The following is a 17586-nucleotide window of genomic DNA, read 5'->3' as shown; positions in this document are numbered from 1 at the left end:
AATACTTCATTTATTTTGTTAATCCTTTAGCGTAAATTCGGTCATTAGTCATATGAAATATAGGACATCGGGTTTGTCTCGCCCCTGAAAGCCAATAGACGGGCAACCTGCAACTGGAGGCCCGCTCAGTGCATCGGATTATCCGTTCGGTGACGCATAAAGGCGCACGAAAATCGCTATTGGATGCTCGAAGCGACGGAATAGGCTGCCTGGACTCAAGAGCTATTGTGCAGGTTGACAGAAGCTCGTCGTGCAGGTCCTTAAGGATTCAAAACACTTTAGAGGACGTACGTAGTTTGTCAATAGGTCACAGTTCCAGAAAGAGGTGTGGGCATTGTCGCATGGGTTGCCATGGGATGAAATTGTGCCTCTGATACGTTTTCCACTCCCTATCACTGGCTACAGTCTGCTCATATGCAGCCGTTTTTTGGTCTACTGTACGCTATGGGTGACATTTACCTCCAGAAAGACCGTGAACTGTGTATCAACAGTTTAAGGAACACTTCAGAGATACGAAAGTCCTTAAGTGGCCCACATATCTCTCGTACTCAATCCTAAGCATATCTGTAACACTGTAGTGAGAGACTACTGCACGTTACGGCGTAGATATCTGTGATAAGGTTCCGTTTTCCAGACAAAATTCGTAGAAGCTGAGGTATCAGATTCCTCTCTCGACTCAAAGCTTCAAAGGTGTTAGAGTGTGTAGCCTATCTCCCTAAAGTTTTCCTCGTGCACCTTACTGGATTGGCTATCCTGGTGAATTGAATATGGTGGAGAACGGTTTAGCCACGGCCTAGGGATTGATTGCAGAATATTTTTATCCACACGTGTTAGTCCAACGAGACGTGCAGAAGAACTTCCGAAGGCTCTAAAACGCTTGATCAGGTAATGACAGATTGAAGGTGTTGATCAGTGCATAAGATGTAGTGCAACGATTCTGGAATGGGTCGTTACCTCTGAAAGGCAGAGTGTCTTGGTTGCAGTTGCAACTTGTCTGGAACGCCCACATTGAATCAGTCAACACACAACAGCAAAAAAGTTCTGAAATGCAACAGGTATGTAATTAGAAACAGATAAAAAAGATTTCCTAGTAACTCTTCCCTGATTGGTCAGACGTTTCTGATTGCCATGCGTAAGAACCAGGAACTGCCTTGGATTTTTCCTACTGGAAGAACTGGAACGGGACCACTCAGCATAGCGATGCCACGAAAAGATGATGGTTCAAATCCTCGTCCGACCATCCAGATTTAGCAATATAATAGAGACATGAAATCTCGTAGGAGCCAGCCGATCATCGTTATATTACAATGCACTACTATACTGAAGCTCATTGGTCATTAAAAAAATGTCACACAGGCGGTAAAAGTGGACTTTATTACTCACATTACTCACTTGACGCGTTTCGGATTTATTTCCATCATCAGATATCCAAGTGCACAGAGGATCACAGGATACGGGCGTCACTATACCTACATTTTACAACTGTCTGCTTGGCTACAAGTACATATAGTAACGCTCGTATCCTGTGAACCTCTGTGAACATGGATATCTGATAATGGCCGGCCTTTGTGCCCCAGCGGTTCTAGGCGCTTCAATCAGGAACCGCGCTGATGCTACGGTCGCAGGTTCGAATCATGCCTCGGGCATGGATATGTGTGATGTTCTTAGGTTAGTTAAGTTTAAGCAGTACTAAGTCTAGGGAACTGATGACCTCAGATGTTAAGTTCCATGGTGCTTGGAGCGATTTTAACCATATCTGATAATGGAAATAAATCCGAACTGCGTCATATGACCAACATGAATAATAAAGTCGTTCTTCACCGGCTGTATGACTTTTTTGAAGCGACGTATTGAGCTCCAGTACAGTACTACTTTATGATATCCAGATTTATGTTTCATGTGATTTCCGAAAATCGCTCCGGGAAAACGCGGGGATGGTTTCTCTGAAACGGGCACGGCCGATTGCCTTCTCCATCCTTTCGTAATGTGAGCTTGTGCTCCGTCTCAAACGACCGCGCTGTCATCTCTAGCCAGCTCTCCCTATGGTCAAGATACGCTGTACAGACCACGCTAGCCTTTATCACAGGCGTTCGACTCGTTTTCTTTGGACAGCCAGTGACTCTCCATCGTAGCTTGCGGCCTGCCTGTTTGTTGTCTTTGGGAATTAATTCACTTTATCTGTGTTTTGACCGCCGGTGAGTGTGAGTGTGTGTGTGTGTGTGTGTGTGTGTGTGTGTGTGTGTGTGTGTCATTCATTGTAAGATAATACGTCAGTGAAAGTAATGAATACTTCGACAGTAATTAAGTGATAACTTCTTATTTTGTCACAGTTCATACATTTATAGCTACATAAGAAACAATTGCTCGTGCAGTGACAATACGTTAAGTTACAATTAATCCTATAATCTCACAGGTTGTGGACGTGTACTATAGTGGGCTGGACCTGAGGATCTACATGTTAATTTTGTTGCTGCCACTCATACTGATAAACATGGTGCGCAACCTGAAGCTCCTGGCTCCATTCACAACGCTGGCCAGCCTCCTGACCGTAGCAGGGTTCGGGATCACCTTCTATTACCTGGTGATCGGCTCGCCTACTCTCGACGACAAACAGCCATTTGGAACGTTCGAAGAATTTCCTCTCTTCATCGGAACGGTTCTCTTCTCACTAGAGGCGATTGGAGTTGTAAGTATGTCATGAAGAAAATATATTGGCCAACAAAATACGTGATGAAATTTTCACTTTGCAGCAGAGTTTGCGCTGATTTGAAACTTCCTGGCAGATGAAAAATGTATGGCTAACCGGAACTTGAACTCGGAACCTCAGTCAGTAGTGCACTTGCCCACGAAAAGCAAAGGTCCCAAGTTAGAGACAAGTCCGGCACGCAGTTTCAATCTGCCACGAAGCTTCAAGGATTAACGCATATGGCGATATTAAATAATGTGACTTTACGCAATAATTAGTTGTGGAAGACGATTAGAGTTTACGGGTTTAAAGTAGATACCTTCCATACTTTCTTGAAATCAAAAATGGCTACTACTCTTTGATTTAATTTGACCCAGTTTGACCACTGACAGTTACAGGGTGGTTATAATTAAATTTTCGATATTTCAATCACTGTAGACGGAAAATTATTTCTCCAACTTTATAGGAATGATGTTCCGACCGTGCCCTGCCGGGTTTGCATTGTTGCTAATGTTAGTGTCATGACTTGCAATAAAGCGCCGGTAAAGGAAGAGCGACGTAGGGTCCAAACGCAAGCATCAGTGTGCGAGGTGCCGGGGCTAGCAGTGTATTTGACACTAAATTCTTCTTGAATCTACATATGTAAATCATGCTCTAAGCCCCCCCTATTCTAACTCCGACTTTTGCTGTTGCACAAGGATAAAAAAAACACGCGAACTGACTCTAATCAACCCTGCCAGTGGAGTAGAAGAGAGTTTGGCACCTGCAATAATTTAATTTGATAAATAAGTTAAATAAACGAAGGTTTCATTAACATAGTGGGAAATGATGGGTTGCTCTACCGATTAACAGAATGAAAGTTCTGTCCAAAATAACAATATGATTTATTAAGACTAAACACAAAATAATAAAAAAAAACACATGAAATATTTATAATACATCAAATTGGCTCAAATTGGAGACTCATACACACACTGTAAAGGTGAAGTTGTCCCTAAACTAGATCGTGAGGTTTAAGACGAAGTGGTATGTGGAGCCAATTCCTTGCCACGCAAATCTCAAGAGAGACACACAGCTAACCCAACAGTAATTGCTGCTACTCAAGACAGAACAAAGTTAGAAAAAGACGAACAGGCGCGCTCTGCTGAGCTCTGATTGACTAGGAAAATCCCTATCTGCCGGTGCTGCGGACATACATTACCAAACTGTCTTCTTGACTGCCAGAACACGATCTGGCGTATCGGCGGCGATGGCTGGTTGCTTCGACGTCTTCGACCGAAAAGCGAGAGCCGACTACCTAGAGCACCCGTACAGGCCGAACACACAACATTCCCGCCCCCACGACAGTGGCCGTGGTTAAACGTTCCAATCAGCAACTCGAAAACCGGCGGAAAATTCCACTCCATTGCCGGAGCACTACCATTCCACCAATGGAGATTCTTGGCGCCAATTTCTGTGCTGATTTTGCTACGTCATGGAGCTATGCCCTGAGCAAGCCAATCACAGTTACTATTTTGCAGAAAGCGCGGGAATTTTCCCGCCACAACTGCCTGGGTACACAAGTCATTCCCACGCCTCGCTGGTAGCCCGCCAGAAAGTGTTTTCGCTAAGATTCTGCGAAGTAACGGAACCTCTAGCCCAGCTGCTACTTCAAACCCCTCTGGGCGTGTCTTTTGACAATGTCGGCGTCTGCAAAGCATTCACTCGACTTCCTCACACCCGTCGGCTTAACCCTCTCCAGTTCAACAGAGCCCGCCTGTCACCGGACCACCCGGGTGACGAGAGATGCTGCGTGGGAAGTCCGCGTGTGAAGGAATGGCAACTTTCCACCGCATGCAATTAGAGAGGAGAATCGTAAGATAGAAATATGAGAGGGGGCTCATGACACCTCTCAAGTGTGTGTTGAAGTTGAAGACTGTCAACATGTGTGTGGACAAGGAGAGCAGGGCTTTATTCTTAAACCTGTTTGACCGAAACAACAGCAAACGTGGTGCTGTTCTTCTCTAGTATCGACGCATTAACGGAATATGGAGAGGTCATGATGATTCGGAAGTTCGAAGTAACTGACGATTTTGGAATTGCTCCTGGCAGATGCCGACGGCCAGTTGGGGCACAACACCTACGTACATCTACATGATTACTCTGCAATTCACGATTTAGGGCCTGCCAGAGTGTTTATCGAACTACCTTCATGCTATTTCTCTACCATTTCGCTCTCGAATGGCGAGCGGGAAAAACGAGCACTTAACTCTTTCTGTGCGATCTCTGATTTCTTTTATATTGTCATGATAATCGTTTCTTCCTATGTAGATAGATGCCAATAGAATATTTTTTTCAAATTGGTGATTGAAATTGCACAAGAAGATCCTGCCGGAACGAAAAACGGCTTTGTTGTAGTGACTACCACTCGAAATCACGTATCATATATCTCTAGCACTCTCTCTCTATTTCGCGACAATACGAGACGAGCTGCCCTTCTTTGAACTTTTTCGATGTCCTCCGTCAGTCCCATTTGATGTGGATCCCACACGGCACAGCAACTCGAGAAGGGGACGGACAAGCGTGGTGTAAGCACTCTCTTTAGAAGACCTGAAAAAGCGGTGGCTCGTTTTTATTTTACAGGTTACTATTCCTTGCTGTAGGGGCTGTGATTTTTGACATTTTTTTGTCTAAACCAGCAAGGCAAAACAGAGGCCACTACTTCCACCACATCAAGTGGATTTAGTAGTCACACTGAGCCGTGAACACTTCCCAGTTTATCAATGGGGAATAGCTGAACATGATTACTACTGTAATCGGTGCCATGCATGCAATGGTCGTGCCAGGCGCGCGATATTGAATCTTTATACTATCGTTAGTGGCGCGAGACCTGCACGACCTTATAGCAACCGTTACAGTTCTCCATTATTCTGTTATACTAGGGGTGAGTTCACGTAAGGAAAGAGAGAGAATGTAAGATTTACGGACTCATTTATTAAACAGTTGAGAATCGAACAATAATACAACCAAATGGGGGTGGGGGTGGGGGGGGGAAGATTCGAGTTCAGCAGCCTACCCTCACGTACGTTCATAACACCCCACGATAGCAGGAGGAAAGGAATTTTAGTAACGATCGCCGCATTATCAGATAGAATCTCAGTTAGTAAAGGAAGGGGTTGCAGGCGTGCAACGACCACCACCAGGAATTAGCCAAAGACTAAGAAGATGCTACTGTGCGTGAATCGCTCGGTAGCCTCCTGTACTAAAGCAATAAAACCCGCAAGACGCGAAACTATTCACAATGAACTATCAGATTCCCTCTGGGCCGCAGGGCGCGAATCTACAGTGCACGCCGGCGCTCATGCTTACCGAACTTCATCTCCTGGAAGTGGCACCTCCGGTCTCCGGCACGGTCACTCTAGAACTGCTTTACTGCGCCCTTTTCCACCACCCATCAGCGGAGGGCGGTTGGCGCCCGCCCGCGAGAAACGGGCGCGCACCTGAACTGGCCAATCATAGGGCCGGAATTTCACAGGGAGGCGACCTCGCGACGTTAAAATTGAGCAGAAATAGCGTTTACAAGGTTGGTAAGGCGGGTTAGGGGGCTGAGAACAGGAGCAACTTTGGCCACTACTGAATGTTCAAACGACAATACGTGCTACCCAGGCGATCGGAAAAGGGATGGGAAACGGGAAGCCATCATGGCTGCTAGAAAGACTGCTGCCCTCGCCCATAAATAAAGAAAATTTCTAGCGCCAAGCTCCTCTCACAGATCAGTGTGCGACAAGCTGTAAAAATCGTCAAATAAATCAGGCAACCCATAGAAATTATTAGTATTACCTCAATTATTTTTTTTTACCGCGTACCAGAATGCTGGGATTAGAAATATGAAATACGATCACTGAATGGTGAATGAAGTGCACGTCTTTCACCTGTTGCACTTTTTAAGTGTCCTGGTAATAAATCACGGCCTTTGGTTTGCTTTTCCTAGAACGTTATCCATGTGATCTTCCTAAATTAAGTTATTCTTAATTGTAATCCCTAAGAATTTAGTTGAATTTCCAACCTTTATACTTGTATGATTTCTCGTATAACCGAAATTTAGCAGATTTCTTTTAATATTCATAAGGATGACTTCACACATTTCATTATTTAGAGTCAATTGCCACTCTCCGCACCATGTATCTCGTGTAAATCATTCTGAATTTGGTTTTTATCATTTGATGACTTTACTAAACGTTATATGACACCATTATCTGCAAACAGTCTAAGAAGACTACTCAGATTGTCTCCTAAATCGTTTATGTGGATCAGGAACAGCCTGGGGCTTATAACACTTCCTTGGGAATCGTCAGATATCTCGTATTTCTGCTTTACTCGATGAATTTTCGTCAAGTACTACGAACTATGATCTTTTTGACAGGAAATCTCCAGTCCAATCGCACTAATGAGACACTACTCCATAGACACGCAATTTTATAAGAAGTCGCTAGTGGGGAACGATTTCAAAAGCCTATTGGAAATCTAAAAATATGGAATCAATTTGACATCGTCTGCTGATAGCACTCATTGCTTCGTGGGACCTTGTTTCACAAGAATGATATTTTCTCAATCCACGCTGATTATTTGTCAATAAATCATTTTCTTCGAGGTGATTCATAATACTCAAACACAGTATTGCTTTACCGGGAGTTGGTGCAATTTGTGCAACGTTCGAGTCTTTAGGTAAGGAACTTTCGACGAGTGAGCGGTTCTATATGATTGCTAAGTATAGAGTTATTGTATCAGCATACTCTGAAAGGAATCTGACTGGTATACAATCTGGACTGGAGGCCATTCCTTTATTAAGTGATTTAAGATGCTTTACTACAGCGAGGGTGTCTTCTAAGTTACTGAACTTGGTAATTGTTCTAGACTCGAATACTAGAATACTTACTTCGTCTTCTTTGGTGAAGGGGTTTCGGAAAACCGTGTTTAGTAGCTCTGCTGTAGCGGCACTATCATCGGTGACATCACCCCTGTTATCGCACGCTGAAGGTTTTGACCGCCAATTGCCGCTGTGTCCTTTACATGTGACCAAGTTCTCTTAAGGTTTTCTGCCAGATTTCAAGAAAAGGTTTCGTTGTGGAAACTATTAAAAGAATCTCGCAAAGACGTTAGAGCTAAATTTCGAACTTCTGTAAAACAAATTATTGAAGAAGTTACTGTTGCCACAACTGAACCATTTTCTCTTTGAGGAACTCTTACTCCAAGGACTAACGAGATGCAGCGATGGAGCTCCACTTCACATTGCTCGTGAAATCTTTCGGTTAGTCGGTAATACATTTGAAGAGTACCGAATTGTCCGATTCTTCCAAACGGCCACGTCACCGAGATAACCAGATTTGAACCCGTTTGATTTCTGGCTGTGGGGTTACCTGAAGGAAGAGGTTTATCAGCGGGACACTAACAGACGTTGGAGGATGAAGATGAGCGTGACGTTGGAGGCAGAAGACGTTCCACCTCAGATGTTTCGGCCAGTGGGAGACCAGTCTCTAATACGTTTAATGGCTTCGTGGATGCGGATGGTCGTCACACTGAGCAACAATTGTAATCTGGAACGAAAACGTGGTACACAGTTAACAAATGTTACTCTCTCATGTCGAAACAAAAATGTGAAACTTCGTGGAACATTAAAACTGCGTGCCAGACAGAGACTCGAACTGGGAAACTGTGCCTTTCATGAGCAAGTGCTCTACCGTCTGAGCTACCCACGCACGACTAACGACCTGTCCTTACAGCTTTAATTCCCTGGTACCTTGTCTCCCACCTTCCAAACTACGCACAAGCTCTCCTGCATACCTTGTAGAAGTAGCATTCCTGGAAGAAAGGATATTGCGGGTCGTGAGTCTTGCTTGGATAGCTCAGTCGGTAGAGAAATTTCCCGCGAAAGGCAAAGGTTCCAAGTCCGAGCATCCGTCCGGCACACGATTTTAATCTGCCAGGAAGTTTCATATCAGCGTCCATTCCGCTGCAGAGTGAATATTTCATTCTGGAAATAAAAATGTGTTTCTCTCAATGTTTCACTCGTTATGTTTCGACAAAGTTTCCTTGTCCTACTATCACTTGTTTATCATGGAAGCCTTGTCAGGTAACGAAAATTTAATTGTAACCACCCTGTAATTCGGCAATGGAGAAGTATCGGGAGCAGGATGAGTCTGGTATAAATTATAGAGGGAGACAAGGCTAGCCTAAAGTAGATGGGTTAAAATGAATGTAGATCTGAGTAGTTATGCAGAGACGACGACAGTGCAGCAGGAGAGACTTGTGTGTAGCTGCATCAGATCAGTGTTGTTGATTAAACGAAGTACAGGTACGCTGTTTATGATATTGGATAAATTACCAAAAATCTGCTTTATTCATGCAGCACAAATGAGTCAAGATGCAGATGATAAGCAACAAATAATGCTTTATCAAAACACCTCTTGTCATGTGTGGGTACTGTGCTAGGTGCCATTTTACCGACATCATACAACTACCTTATAGCATGTTCTGCCAGAAGACACCAACCTAGATAACACTAATTTATGGGCTGCACAGGTCCCTCTGACATGGTGACCAGGACACATCAGAACCGCTTCAGCTTCAGTGTGTACGCGGCTATTGTTGTCAGGGGACCCTTGCTCCTTCACGAAACCTTGCAGGCACAGTAGTTCTGCTATTCTTGCAGGACACACTGCCTGAGATGTTGGATGAAGTAACTTCCACATGATAGGTTCTCCGTCCAGCTCACAGGAATCCAGTTCTTTGCGTTTCTACTTATTTGTGTACATGATTCAATTTTCATTTCCACATAGTACAATATATATTGAGCACATCATCAATTTTGTTCTCTGGCGCATAGATAACACTTACACTAGTGCTTTCTATCTTTGTTTGGGAAAAGTACTCTCAGAAATTAAATAAAAATAGCTCCAGTCGTCTGGCTCCTATGGAGGTTCCGGGTGACTCCCCTTGGATGCAAGGCAAACAACGGAATCGATGTACCCCTAGAAAATGTTAACGAGGTGATCAACTTAAAAACAAAGTTTCGTGCATGGAATGTACAGGCTGGGTGTTCATGGTATGAATGAAATGGCCTTTACCACTTGACACCGTACATTTCTGGGCACGTGTTCATCTGACATCATTTGTTTCTTGTCCTTCCAGGGATCGTCTTCTCGCACGTCCTCTGACGTCAGAGTCTTTCCGTAACGTCGGCCCTTTAGGTGAATAATAGCAATGTTAAAGATAAAAATAATCAAATAAGAGGTGTCGTCTATAAGCTAAAGGTATCAGTTCACTGTTGACAGGAAGGAGGCATTAGCGGAATATAAAAACCTTTACTTTTCTCTTGAACGGAGCGTGCGGTTCAAAAATGGTTCAAATGGCTCTGAGCACTATGGGACTTAACTTCTGAGGTTATCAGTCCCCTAGAACTTAGAAACTACTTAAACCTAACTAATCTAAGGACATCACACATATCCATGCCCGAGGCAGGATTCGAACCTGCGACCGTAGCGGTGGCGCGGTTCCAGACTGTAGCGCCTAGAACCGGTCGGCCACTCCGGCTGGCTGCGTGCGGTTCGATCACATGTACATTACTGAGCTGATTGTTGCATAGCCATAAGACTGAAGTTAGGAAGGCGAAAGATTTAGAGATATGCTTAGGTAATATCAATGCGCTGGAATTATGATAGACGTTTGAGAGGTACTGAGCCAGCTGCAAAAGAAATCGATTTAAAAAAATACGTGAAAGGCACATCGTTTACCTGATCGCATTCATCCTAATAAGCAGTAGGAACCAACATACTCAAACATCCAAATGTTACGTGGATATGTTATTTTGAATTTGTTTGGCCTCTGGCTTACAAACATCTTCACCATCACAATTTAAGAGCTCCTACTAATACAATAAATTAACATTTGTTCACTTTGACACATGCAGTATAGGACGCTCTAACACATTTAAATAATGCACACATACCTTGAAACATGGCTGCCCATCTCTCGGTTATTTAACGAATATGGTTTATCAATCTTAGGCTAAATGAAAATAGAGCCTCCGTTGGACAGACCTTCCCGGATAATTTGTCGCAGCGTTTTATGTACATCAGTTTACATCAAGAGCAAGTACCAGCCCAGCACCCCGCTCTGCAACGTAATATTGAATAACTTACATTTGACGGTAAGGGGCAATCTAAAAGGGATGTGGGACTTAATTTCGTCACAGGCCTGCATTCAGATACTACGTCCCTGAATCACAGTCGCACACATCGACCTGTTAAACCTACCTGTTGTTACCTATGAAACAGTTTTAGCTGCTCTGTGCTTCCAACTTGCACGTAATTGAACTTTGCATCACTATAATAACACTCGGTGGAGAGGTCAGTACACTGCAAAAGAAGAACAAACTAATCTGGTGAATCAATTCTATTATCGAGGCCCTTTGTCCTCCAATTAAGTTGGTGTACAGAATTGACAGCATCTATGCAGAGTAGCCAACAGCACTCGTCAGAATTCAAATAGCGGTCACCGCGACGTGACGTTCTCGGGCGCACTGTCTTCGCGCTGCGGACCTAACAGTTCTAATTTCAGTGCGTAGTTAAAATTGAAATATCTCGTGATCTACCTCTTGGATCATGATACTGTTTTCACCGAACTTACTCTAATGAAACTCCTCATATTTTATTTTTATTTTATTTTTTGTGTCATCGGTCTTCTGACTGGTTTGGTGCGGCCCGCCACGAATTCCTCTCTTGTGCCAAACTCTTCATCTCAAAGTATTACCTGCAACCTACGTCCTCAATTATTTGCTGGATGTATTCCAATCTCTGCGTTCCCCTACAGTTTTTGCCCTCTCCCTCTAGTACCGTGGAAATCATTCCCTGTGTAATTTATTAACTAGGGGTGCAATGAGCATGCAGAGTGGAATAACCTATCACTGCCACTTCTCTGTCTTAAGCAAGTATTGCGAGGTGCCGGGGCTAGCAGTGTATTTAACACTAAATTCTTGAATCTACATCTGTAAATGATGCTCTAAGCCCCCCTATTCTAACTCCGACTTTTGCTGTTGCACAAGGATGAAAAAAAATATACGCGCACTGACTGTAATCAGCCCTGCAAGTGGAGTAGAAAAGAGTTTGGCACCTGCAATAATTTAATTTGATAAATAAGTTAAATAAAGGAAAGTTTCATTAACCTAGTGAGGAATGATAGGTTTACTCTACCGATTAACAGAATGAAAGTTCTGTGCAAAATAACAATATGATTTATTACGACTAAACACAAAATACTAAACCAATACACATGACACATTTACAATACATTAAATTGGCTCGAATTGGAAACACAAACAAACGCTATAAAGGTGAAGTTGTCCCTAACTTAGATCGTGAGGTTTAAGACGAAGTGGTATGTGGAGCCAATTCTTTTCCACTCAAATCTCGAGAGAGACACACAGCTAACCCAACAGTAATTGCTGCTACTCAAGACAGAACAAAGTTAGAAAAGGATGAACAGGCGCGCTCTGCTGAGCTCTGATTATCACCTAGGAAAATCCCTATCTGCCGGTGCTGCGGACGTACATTACCAAACTGTCTTCTTATCTCCCAGAACACGATCTGGCGTACCGCAGGCGAGGGCTGGTTGCTTCGACGTCCTCGACCGAAAGGCGACTGCCGACTACCCAGAGCACCCGTACAGGCCGAACACCGAACATTCCCGCCCCCACGACAGTGGCCGTGGTTACGTTCCAATCAGCAACTCGAAAACCGGCGGAAATTCCACTCCATTGCCGGAGCACTACCATTCCACCAATGGAGATTCTTGGCGCCAATTTCTGTGCTGATTTTGCAGAAAGTGCGGGAATGTTCCCGCCACAACTGCGTGGGTACATAAGTCATTCCCACGCCTCGCTGGTAGCCCGCCAGAAAGTGTTTTCGCAAAGTTTCTCCGAAGTAACGGAACCTCTAGCCCAGCCGCTACTTCACACCCCAGCGGGCGTGTCTCTTGACAATGTCGGCGTCTGCAAAGCATTCACTCGACTGCCTCACACACGTCGGCTTAACTCTCTCCAGTTCCACAGAGCCCGCCTGTCACCGGACCACCCGGGTGACGAGAGACGCTGCGTGGGAAGTCCGCGTGTTAAGGAAAAGCAAACCTTCCACCGCATGCAACTAGAGAGGAGAATCGTAAGATAGAAATATGAGAGGGGGCTCATGCCACCTCTCATTGCCCCTACGCCATTTTAGATTGTAATTGGTGAGCGGTTGGCTCACTTAGGAGCAAGGTAGTGAGTCAATCGCCCAAGGACAATCTTACAAAGTGACTCCACATACCGCACTCTATAAAAAAGATCATTGCAACTGAAAAATGCAACTCATAGAGGGAGGATTATTTATGATGTAGCCAACTTCACCTTCTTAATATGGAACACTAACACTCACATCACACATCCATACCCAGGGAGCCCCTTCCCAAACACCGATTCACGCAGACATTCACTCTCTAAATATGGCCCGGGCATCTGAGCCAAATATGGAGCAGTTTATTCTTTACAATCAGAGTTGGAGTGCCCCGCAATTAAATGCCCAAGATGTTACAACAATTTTAATCATTAAACTAACCTGAACTCACTCACACATGATACTATATAAGTTAACAATCTCTTTGTGAGCTTTCAGAATCTAATTACAACCTCCGATTCATTCTGTCTCCCTGCAGCAAGAATAACCTTTACAAAATGTTCCCTGAACTGATGGTCCATTCACACTGACAGTGGTGGTATCTGCTTCAGTTTATGGGGACTTCAGGCACACTGTTTGCATACACACAACAATAAACACAAAATACAAAAAAAACATGGTGTGGAGAACAATACAGTAATCTGTAATAAGAATTACAGTGTAAAACACAAACGCATACAAGGTATAACATACATTACAAAAACAACATAAGAGAAAGAAATTTAAGAAAAAAACAAGGTTCATGGGGCATCAAATTGTGCGTGCACATTGCACAAAGTTCACGACTGTGCTGAGAATGAGGCACTAAATCACATTGTTTGAAATATCCGTAGCACTTCACAAATTCTACAGTACTGACATCACATAAGGCTAAACGTCGGGTGTTGTTGCTACGTTGTTGCCACGGCAATAGGGTGTTCTGGAGTGTCTGCAGTACGCTGTTGAGATTGTAGTCAGACCCACGCATATGATCACGGCAGTACGGTAGGAAGACACAGTGATAGGCTCTCCTCACGTCGATTAATTGTCTCTGAGATCTCCTTGTTGGGATACATCACTAGTCTAGGTCTCTTCTCTCGCTGGACAGAACTTTACGTTTCTCAATATTGCAGTTCGACGAGGGATGATGGCACGTGGAGTGACTCCACAAGTGTGTGAGGTCATCCATACAGGATCGAACTAGGAGCGACTATTGTTAAAACTGCTCTCTAATAGAGAGGAGAAGTAAGAAATGAGACCATACATTTGTTAGTGTGGCACGATACTGCTTTGTGTATGCAGATCGGCCAATGCTAGTGAGTTGTAAAAACCCAAAGAGGTGAGTATAGAGCGTCCCTTTCTGTCCTGAGGCACATGAGGCGCAGTTCTGACACGATATGTGATCTTCTTCGTGTACTCACGACAACGTGGTCTGCCGCAGGGAGTCCCTCCAAACGGCTGCCGCGTCCGGAGAGCTAGCAGGCTGTCGCGTGTGGGTCGCGTGTCAGGGTCAACGGCCAGCCTCACTTTCGCTTGTGGCCCGGCGAGGGTCCCGCGTAATCCCGCAGGTACACGGCCCCATGACTGACAGCCTGTAGGACCGGATGCTCTCGCACCCTTCACGTCAGGTAGCGCGCTGACGCTCTTTTCTTGCAGGTAGCCGCAGACCTCTTGTTCCCGCTCCGGCCGGCCTCCGCATTGCCACAATCCCCGTCATCTGCACAATTCTTACAAAAATCTTATGCCTAACTTTTTCCCATGACCTTCCGTGTTATAATAAATTTACATAATGAAACATTGATGGTCTGTCATTTCAGACACTCTTATTTTACTTTTATAGTTATTAATCTATGGCAATCATTATAACATCTAATCTAGACATGGAAATAATTTATTTTGATATATGTGTAGAGACCGATCTCAGTATGTACATGGTGTGTGATAACTGATGCTTTGTAATGGATGAACAACTAAATGTGCGGGCCCGCACCAATATTACTATTACTTATATAGATCGACAGTAGACATGCTCAAGAATTAACTACCATATGCCAACGATCTACATTCTATGTCTTCGGAATAAATCATGTTATTATGCAGGCTGAAGTTTTACTGTGCTATAAGGAACATTCAACTATGCTACTTTCGCTCGCCCGTCGTCCCTCCATCTCGGGTCTGTGGTTTGGTGACCTGAAAAATAGCATCTCAACAGGCGCGCGCCACGCTTGTGGTAGAAAACCCCCACAATAATAATCTAGTTATTGTTAAATCCTACAGTTTAACTTATCCTAGTATATCGTACTTTCCCTTTTATTTATTTATTTTATTTATTTATTTATTTATTTATTTATTTATTTATTTATTTATTTTTTTTACCTTATACAATACTCTTACATAATTCCTGTTACGTTGAGATGTCTCGCTGCTCGCCGCTATTGACGACAGTGATGTGCGCGCCGTACGACATGACCTCCGAGTTTTCATTACGCCTCACTGAAACTCCGGAGACTGGGTTAGCCATGGCTATACAAGACAATAAATTTATATTTGAACTTAATTTTGTATGTGATGCCGTTTTAGCAATGAAAGCGCACCTTTCCAGAGGCAATGTAATTTGACCAAGCCCGGACTGGTTCCTGTTGAGGATTCAGTCGCCCAACACACGCCAGCTACACAGTATGTCACGAATATCCAAGTATAAGTCCCTGGTTATTCATCTGTGACAGTCACGAGCAGCACGTTAAATCCCCAACCAGCACATTGGCATGGTAGGCTTTTATGCCCGCATTTCTCTCGTCTAGGGCACCATTAGAGTCAAATGCTCACAGGTTTACCCCGACTTGCAAGACAACGATGCTGGCGCAGCTCTGCAAAAACTATACTGCCCATATTCATCCTCGAAATCACGCAATATACCACAATCTTGCAGTGCACTGACGCGTGCCTGCAAGCATTGGTATGAACGTCTCACGAACTGGTTGTGGCCGCTATGGAGCGTATCACGACTTCTCAGAACGCTTCTAAGAGCACGTTCTTGTATGCGCCCGTTTGTGCAACATCTCGTCACTCATCATTATCCCTCAACATGGACACCAGATAGGAAAGGACAAAAACATTGCTCATGGAAAGGTAGTCCCTCTTATCGCAACGACAGATGAGATCCCGAACATAGACAAAAAGTTAACAGCAGTAAATTCTTAAGCGAGAAAACGCAGCGTGTTAATACTTTAACAATCTTAATCTATTAATGCAACGATTATTGTTCCCCGAAGAAAGGTTCATATATTTGCCTATTCAACTATGTACACCACTTAAACTACTATTATTCCATGAACTTCTTTGTGTGAGAGAAGTGGTGGAGTCCTATGGACTAGCGTCAATCCCTTCTTAGACTCACCCTCCTCTGACGTGCATTAGGATTCGGAGGTCTAATTTCAATCTCCTGGTTCTCCTGTTGTCCTTGATTTCGCTCTCTCCAATTACGGTCGCTTTGCCGTTCGTCATTCCTCCTGTCCCAGATTCCTTGTCTAGATTGACCTTGTTCCCTAACGTTCTCGTTTCCGTGTCTCTGGTTTCCATAATCTTGACTTGCGTAACCTTGATTTCCGTAACCCTGGTTTCCTAACCGACGAGCTCGATTATGCGATCTGTTGTCGTCTGCCCTTGCTGGCCCGTGGTATTTGTTATTTTGCGCCTTCTTCCTGTCCTTTGCGTCTTGTTTATCGAAGACTACTTCGAGTTCGCGCAATAGACTCTTGAATGCTTCTATGTCAGATCCACACTTCCCGACAAGTGTCTGTTGATACCTAATAGGCAATTTGGAAAAACAAAATTTAATGATTTCTCCGTTGCTATATGGACTATCTAAAAACTGATTCTTCTTGAGTAAATCATCAAAAAATTTGGTTGCGTTCCTATGCCCGGACACTTCCAGTTCAGGACAAAATATTATTTCCTCTTTAATCCTGTCTTGCGTTTCCTTTGACCAGTAGGTACGCAGGAATGCACCAACAAATTCCTGATAGGTCCGACACGTCGCTGCCACACCCCGCATCTTTTCCGCGGCTTGGCCTTCGATGTGTCCACACATGAATTCTAATTTTGCGTGGGTTGGCCATGATGACGGTAATGAATTAGTAAACTGCGTCACCCAGCTCTTCGGATGCATCGACCCTCCATTATCTCTGAACTTTTGGAATTTTAGTATCGACAGGAAGTGATTGTGATCAAAATCCTGTCCGATCCTCGCACTGGTGTTGTCACTCGTTTCCGATACTTGCACGTCTGTTGAGTGTCCTGATCTATCTTGCTGATAACTGTGATTTGCTACCTCTGTATCACAGTGGAAGTGGCACTCCGAATTCCCTCTCCTAAGTGGACTACCATTATTTGAACTATTACTAGGTGTTTCTGCGTGTGCATTGTTAGTTCCGCACTCTGTCACTGGGCTGGAGCACGGCGGGCTTTTCCTCGGAGACACAATTCTGTGTACTCCATCATTGGTATCCGAACGCGCAGTGCTCGTGTGCCCGTTTCGCTCTAGTTTTGCTATCCGACTCTCTACTTCTTTCATTTGTTTCGTGATGTTCGTAATCGCAATATTACCTTGGGTTTTTAAGAACGCTAGGGATTTTGAGTGGGCTTGTGTCGCACGTCGCAAGCGACCTACAAGTTGAG

The 17586-nt window shown here is 44.1% G+C and overlaps 1 protein-coding gene across 2 annotated transcripts in view; it reads left to right on the top strand.

Moving 5' to 3' along the window:
* Positions 1 to 17586, top strand: part of LOC126259856 (proton-coupled amino acid transporter-like protein CG1139) — a 100437-nt gene that overhangs the window by 51764 nt on the left and 31087 nt on the right. For both annotated transcript variants that reach the window (XM_049956913.1, XM_049956912.1), the window contains one exon: positions 2414 to 2686. In XM_049956913.1, coding sequence (XP_049812870.1) covers positions 2414 to 2686 — 273 coding nt within the window. The remainder of the gene's footprint in view (positions 1 to 2413; positions 2687 to 17586) is intronic.

The sequence above is a fragment of the Schistocerca nitens genome, chromosome 5, assembly GCF_023898315.1.
Source record: "Schistocerca nitens isolate TAMUIC-IGC-003100 chromosome 5, iqSchNite1.1, whole genome shotgun sequence".
Lineage (NCBI taxonomy): Eukaryota > Metazoa > Arthropoda > Insecta > Orthoptera > Acrididae > Schistocerca > Schistocerca nitens.
The sequence above is the reverse complement of the archived record's forward strand: the minus strand, read 5'-3'. Positions and strand labels throughout refer to the sequence as shown.